General features: G+C 41.5%; 2 protein-coding genes across 6 annotated transcripts in view; both read left to right on the top strand.

The window, feature by feature from the left end:
- Positions 1-1393: 1393 nt before the first annotated feature.
- stn1 (STN1 subunit of CST complex) lies at positions 1394-5369 on the top strand. Its single transcript, XM_028016320.1, has 9 exons — positions 1394-1632; positions 1770-1865; positions 1956-2033; positions 2181-2354; positions 3084-3189; positions 3376-3514; positions 4257-4379; positions 4455-4527; positions 4652-5369. Exons 1-9 carry the CDS (start codon positions 1500-1502, stop codon positions 4807-4809), a joined length of 1080 nt encoding a protein of 359 aa, XP_027872121.1. The 5' UTR covers positions 1394-1499; the 3' UTR covers positions 4810-5369.
- A 513-nt stretch (positions 5370-5882) lies between these two features.
- Positions 5883-7184, top strand: part of sh3pxd2aa (SH3 and PX domains 2Aa) — a 91126-nt gene continuing 89824 nt past the window's right edge. For 2 of the 5 annotated variants that reach the window (XM_028016318.1, XM_028016316.1), the window contains exon 1: positions 5885-6552. In XM_028016318.1, coding sequence (XP_027872119.1) covers positions 6457-6552 — 96 coding nt within the window. In that variant the 5' untranslated portion in view covers positions 5885-6456. Of the gene's footprint in view, positions 6553-7184 lie in introns of all 5 variants that reach the window. The other 3 variants (XM_028016313.1, XR_003595355.1, XM_028016317.1) reach the window with 3 other exon arrangements.

Here is a 7184-nt window from a genome sequence, read left to right as displayed (position 1 = left end):
TTCATGCGCAGCACCGCGCGTGCCCGCGTTTCTTGTAGCTAACGGTTAGTAAATGAGGCTAAAATTAGCTTTCTGCCCTCATCTGACCGGGGTAACCAACAGAAACACAACAGCTGCTTAAATTGCTCCCCCTGCCGCCTTCTCAACCAAAGCGACGATCTACAAGCGATTTATTATTTGTTATAGTACGGAAACATCCAAAGTCTCTTTGTTTCAGTGAAACTACGTCTACCATGATACATTGCGACACAATGCAATGTGTCGCAATGCATTGTGACACACATGCGCGCGCGCGCGCACACACAACACACACACACAAAATAAATATATATATATATATACACAAAATAAATATATATATATATATATTTTATTTATTTATTTATTTTTTTAAATAGAAATATCACACGCTGTGAGACATTACAAAAGGTTCCTATCAAGAATATTTAGACTGAAAGATTTTTTTTAAGTTTCAATGAATGGGTCATATGACTACAGACAATGCGAGCGATTGACACTTACGTTACAGTTACAACCATGTTGTGAGTGACTTTTAGACATGTTGATCAAGACGAAATGAAGAAATAAAAACAGTGCATAGTCTAAAATCTAAAATTTAATTATGCAAATATTTTGCTTATGTGGAATCGTCTTCTATATCAAAGTAAAAAAAAATACATTAGGATTTATGCATAATATGAGGAATATAATACATAGAGTGAACAAGAACGCACTTAAAAGTCGGTTATAGATGCTTGTTTTAGTATATGATAATGAAAATAATACATTACTCCTATTTCTTATTATTATATATACATTAGTATTAATTACTAATTATTAAGAAAAAACATTTAGTAAGCTTAATTATCAAAATAACATTTATATTAGTTTTCTATTGAATAAACAGCTAACATTGTGAGTTTCACAACCTATTCCTTAGATATTATTTTTCTATCAGCAATAATAGTGCACAACTTCCGTTATCATATAAGTAAATAGTTAACATTTAGAAAACTATTTTTGAAAGGTTCACACAGCTTTAATACTAGTTTTGATCAAATGAAATCCTAAAAGCAGTTTATTGTGACTACTGACTATCATAACTTAATTTAAGCTGTAGTTTGGTGCATTTACAGAGGTAACCGTAAGACTTTATTTGAAGCACATGTTCATTTTGTTTTGAGTTACATATTGCGTTTGATACCCAAAATGCACCAGTAGTGACGCCGGTGAAAACAAGCTATTGTTTAAATCATTTAAAATGTAAAATGTTCCATCAGAATCAGTTGAAACTGCATCGTTTCCATCATAGCTTGTCCTGGTTTCCAATGTGCCACTCACAATATGGCGGACACGTACCGTAGTTAGTTCCCCACACACAGTCACGTGTGGGGAACTACACACGTGACTCTTCATGAGCACTAGCTTGCTAGTGAGACACCAATTTAACTTGCAGCAACAGAAGAACAGGAAACATTTGTTGTTGTTTTCAGGATGAAATGCAGGCAGCAGCGATGGATCCCGCCGATGAGCCCCCGGCCATGCTGTGGGGAATGGACCCGATCTTTTCCGCCTTTGCTCGGCTGTTTGTCAGGGACATCCTGCAGATGACAGAGTCCATACAGGTTCCAGGTGACAACAACCTTCAGGGCAGCTGCAGTTTGTTTTGAGCCTGTTCTTGAAGAAGTTCTTGATGATCGCATTCAGACTGAATAACTTTGAATTGTTTTTGTAAACGAGTGAATTTTGTTTCTGTTTACTGTCTGTAGGCATTTATTTCTACAATTTGCATCCGATCTACAAAGTGGATGTTCTTGGAACAGTGGTTTACAAAAGGGAGAGAGACGACTTCTTCTGTTATGGAGGTACCGATAAAACATCTTAATATTTTCCAGTCATATATTTTGTAGCATATTGTCTCTACTAATGCAGCCATACTGTCATTGTTTGCATAGTGGATGATGGTACTGGAGTTATAAACTGTCTGTGCTGGAAAAGTAACCTATTGAAAGAAGAAGAGGATCCCAGTAAATGTAGGTCTCAATGAGTTTAAATATCAAAAGTATTGACACTCGAATTTTTATCCAATGTAATTTAGCCACTTTAATTTAGAAATTCCTCCTAAAAACAGGTAGTTTTATTAAAGTTTACAGAAATAGTTTTTGTTTGTATCATGTAAGCTGGGACGAAACACAGTGATGCCGCCGAAGGTGGGTTCGATCCGGTCGCAGAGCTTAGAAAACTCCGACAGAAACAACGCAAACGTTGCCACCTGGAGATCGGAGAGCTGATCCGGGTTCGAGGGCCTGTGAAGACGTCGAGGCAACAGAGAGAAATCATGGCTTCCACCTACTGTGAGTCTACTCTTTAGACCAAACATGCTTTTTAATATTCATGTTATTTCATTAAAATTAAGAATCACCTCATATAATCTCACTCACTCATTAAATGTTTAAATGCACAATTGAATGATAAGTTTAATGAACAAAGAACCATAAATCATGTGACTCATACAGTAATAGTCTTCAGTCAGACATTTGTTTCCTGATTGCTACCAGAGATCTTTCTTGCCTACAGCATCACCGTCCCAGCGACTCTTTTTGAACACACGGACAATAGGAGTTACAACAACATTTAATTTACATGTGAGATAAATACATTGTGTTTGAAATGAATTGAAGTCCTTCTCTAGCATCCAACTCAAAATCCAACATGGCTGCCTCTCATTGTCTTCTATCGCTCTCAGTTTTTAACAGCAGGTCATTTACACACACAGGTGAAAGCATTTTATTTCAAGCCATTTATTGCAGAAAGATCAATTTGTTTTGGAGACAATAATTAGCCTGGGTCTTTATGGGACACTACAAAAAACAAGTTCTGCTGATTTTCAGACGGGGCTGGAATATGGTGTCTAGTTCCTTCTGATTGGAAGCCACCTTTTGTAAAAATGATCTCTGTGTTGGTTTAATCTGAGTTTTTTTTAGAAGAGCTGTGAAGGTTTCTGATATAAACAAATGACATTTGATTTTGCTTGAGGAGTGGCTGCAGTGCTAGAGCATGCTTGTGTCTGTACGTTTTGGCAGATAAGGTGGACGACGCAGTGATGGCGGTCCAGATAGCCTGGATGATGGAGGTCCCTCAGCTCTACAAGCTGTTTTACGACAAGCGCTTCCAGCTCGACGCAGCAGGGTACAAAGATCTATCTGTGAGAGCAGATTAGAACCTCAGAACCCTGAAGACATCTAGATTACAAAACCTCTGAACATGATTCTGTGGGAGGGGCAGTGGGTGGCCATCAGCAAATCATTCACAAAAACTGATATTCTTCCTTTAGTTTGTGCTCCTGTAAACATGAAAACGTTTTATTGCTTGCAGAGACTCAGCAGAAACTTCTCTTAGCAAAGCAACAAACGTCATTAAGGACTTCCTGAAGCAGAGGTTGGTGGCTAAGTTCAGACCGTACGACGTCCAGGATCTGCTGCAGCCTCTGATCTCCAGCCGGCTCCAAACTCAGGTGAGGAAGACTGGAAAGGGAATAGTTTCCATTTCAAGCACCGTTTACTCCATAGACAGAATAACAATAAAAATGTGTAAATATAAGTATTGGTATTTACCAAAGAGGATTAAGGCTATTAATAAAAAAGATTTCTGACTTTAGGGTAGATGGGCATCTGGGAGCAAACTGCTTCAATGACAGAGATGTGAGAGGAACTATCCTTCTGGAGGTACATGCCAGATTTAAGTGATTTTTTTACGTGAGGGATTAAAATCAGAAATCTGAGTAAAAAGTCAGAATCTTGAAATTAAAGTCAAAGTTTTGAGATTAAAGTCAAAATTCTGGGACTAAAATTAGAATCTGAGAAAAAAAATACAATCCTGAGATTAAAGTCAAAATTCTGAGGTCAAAGTTGAACAAAAGGTCAGAATTCCAAGATTAACGTCAAAGTTCTGAGAAACATTAGAATAGAGAGACTAAAGTCAGAAATCTGAGAAAAAAAGTCAGAACTTTTTCTTTTTCAGCAGCCATAATCCTCTTCTGTATATGTCTCATTAAATAATTATAATATCAAAAACTAAAGTTTCTTTAATATTTTTGCTAATTTCATTTTTCTGTCTAAAACTTTCATCAATAATCTGATGTTCTGCAGAATCAGTTCCTCTTAAAGTTATTGTTATATTCAGCCTTTTATGTCCTCCACAGATATTCTTAATCTGCATATAAAGCATAAGCATCATGGCTCAGTATCTGTGTGCAGGAGGCTGTTGCTGGTCCGTCTGGCTGCCAGCAGCTCAACCAGCTCCTGAAGGAGGTTCTGCAGGTCCTGCAGGACGAAGGCACCGTGTACCGCAAGGTCAAGTCCCAGGATGAAGTGTATCATGTAAGAACGCAGTGGAACCGGTCCTTCAGTAGGGTTACTGTTTCCTGGATGTTTGAAGAGTTTTCTCCTCACCAGGTGACCATACAAGACAAAGATCTGCTCATAGCGGTCAAAGATATCATCAGGGAGGATTCAAAGAGAGAAAAGTGTGAGTAGACTTCAACCTGTTCTTGATTAAATCCTTCTATTTGCTGGTTTTACTGGATGCTTTGTTGGTTCTGGGTGTGTGTGTGTGTGTTGGTGTATATCGACCGTCCTGTCTCTGCACACAGACGCGGAGAAGGGTTGCCACATCTTGCACATCCTGTCGGCGGTCAGGCAGCGCTACAGCCTCAATGTGAGCAAGGCGGCCCTGGAGCTCGTCCTACAGACGCTGGAGTGTGACAGCGACATCGTCAGCACCAGTGACAGCCACTACATCGCCTTCTGACCGCCGCGGCCTGGAACTCAAACTCAACGTGTCATCAGCACTCCTCAGTTTATCACGACTGGTTTAGATGGTTTAAAGATAAATAAAGGATAAACAGATGGCAGGATCAGCTTGTTCTGAGGCTGAAAAACTCTCCTGGGTTTCTGTTGAGCCCCATTTCTTTGGAACTACCAGCAGTATGAGCAGCCTTTCTTTAGAATGATTATTTAATCCTCACGTCCCTTTTGGAAAATAAAAAAAAGCTGGCAAGAAACACAAATCTATCTCAGAGGTACCCATCCTCTTCCTCCTCTTCCTCCTCTCGTCCATCTGTTCCCTCCTTTTTAAGCTGTCACAGGGAAACGACATGAACATAGAAGCTTATTGTCGCTACATCAACCCGATGCGCCGGCAGCTTGATGAACCACCTGCAGCAGCAGCCGTCTCTCCCAGTAGTCATTTACTGTCTGACATTAACACCTCCTCACATCGTTGTGGAGGAATTTTGGATTTTTTTTATAACTCTGCTTCTCTTTGTTGAGGTTTGTAAATATTCAGTTATTAAAAAATAACCTCATTTATCCCGTTAGGTGTTATTATCTGAGTGTCTGCAGAGTGTTGCTGTGGGCAGGGAGGATCTCCAGTAGCAGCCAGGTTTTCATTGAATGTAAAGGGGCCTCTGACTGAAGATTATTGCGACGTTTTTTTTGCCAAAATAATTTTTTATCAAGAATGACTTATGCCATTATTTTGGGAAGGTGTAAGTATTCAGGTATTTACACTTATGAATGTAGAATTTGCCATGTAGATCAATAATTTCAAAATAAAAAAATCGGAGGACTTTTGTTTTTATAAACTGTACATTTTATGTTTATCTTAAATATATTTTGTTTCCAAATTTTTCCATACAAATAAAATACATTGCCACGATATTAATGGACTTTCGACCTAAACCTGGATAAGTGTGTTGCATTTTTCCTCCGCTGGGGGTCAGTGTTGGGTCGTCAGCTGTCGCCTCCACGCAGAGCGGCCGCCTCTGATTGGTCGCCTGTGAAACATCTGTATTCAGTTCCAGTGGTTCGTGTCTCCGGCCAGAAAGCTGCAGCTGACTGAGAGCTCGGTGGTCAGACAGCGCGGCTTCCAGCGGTAACAGCCGGTAACATGCAGCTGGCTCCCGGGCGCGTCGCGTCGCTGCGGGTCGGTCCGGATGTTTGGATCAAGCTGTTTCGGGCTCTCTGACGCTGACAGGAGAACTTCTGGGGCCCAAAAGGAAGACGAATGAATGAGTCAGGATTACGCAGCAGCCCGGTCACAATCAGTGTCTCTCTGAGAGGGTTTTTCTTCCCGAGATCGAGCCGTCCTCCCCGCTGCTGGGAGCCGGGTCCGCCGCTGAGGATCCAGGTCTGCAGACGGAGGGTTTTTTCTGAGCGACGCTGCAGACACAAAGGAGCTCTCCTCTCTGTTTTTCCTGTTTTTAAGGTGACAGCTTTCCCTCTGCGCGCCCACCAGCCGCCCAGACTGTCTGAGAGACCTGAAATATTGGACTATTGATAAGTTTCAATCAGATTTCCTGTCGTTGCGTCGGGAAGCTGCCGGGTTGGACCGAGGAATGTTGTGATTTATTTATTTTTATTCTAAGGAGGAAGCAGATCCATCCGGAGCGTTTTAATGCAAAGCCTGTGCAGGATCAAGATGCAGTTCCGGACGGTGCTGGACGTGAAAGTTGTGGACGTGGAGAAGAGGCGGAATCCGTCCAAGCACTACGTGAGTTCTTCTCATCTCCCACTAATATTAACATTCTGGTCCAGTTGGATATGAGGCGTCGGGATTGGTCTCTGGCCTGTCCGCTGGCGCAGCGTGGCACCTAAACGCACCATTTAGTCCGCAGCTGAGGGGGGATGAGGCTGCAGGCCAGGATGTGCTGCGGCTCCACACCTGCTCATAAATAAGAAAGCAGCCAGACTCTGAGCAGATGAAGCTCTCTGCTGCTCCAGCTGACAGGTGAACACCTACCTGAGTCCTGTCATGGCTGCAGCTCATTATCTCCATCACCACTGAGACTGCTGAAGGGCTGCAGGCTCTCTGCTTGTTTACTCACTTATCAGGTCTGAATTGTTTGTGTTTTTGAAACGACTTAAAGCTAAATATCTCGAAACATCTAACTAAACTAGAACATTTTAGAAGAAATCTGAAGGGTGCCACCTAGTGTCCAAAAATCCTCCCACTTTCCGCTGTTGGGAAGCCATGTTGAAAGTTCCTTCACTGGTGTCCAATTAGCACAAAGCAGGTTGTAGCCTGGATACACCAGAACCTGCTCAGTTACGTTGTCTGAATGGTTGCTATGGTGATTCCTGTGTATTCTCAGGAGCCCACAGCATCACTTTTTTCATGCATGG

The sequence above is a fragment of the Xiphophorus couchianus genome, chromosome 5, assembly GCF_001444195.1.
Source record: "Xiphophorus couchianus chromosome 5, X_couchianus-1.0, whole genome shotgun sequence".
Taxonomy (NCBI): domain Eukaryota; kingdom Metazoa; phylum Chordata; class Actinopteri; order Cyprinodontiformes; family Poeciliidae; genus Xiphophorus; species Xiphophorus couchianus.
Note: the sequence above shows the minus strand (reverse complement) of the source record. Positions and strands in the feature narration are given on the sequence as shown.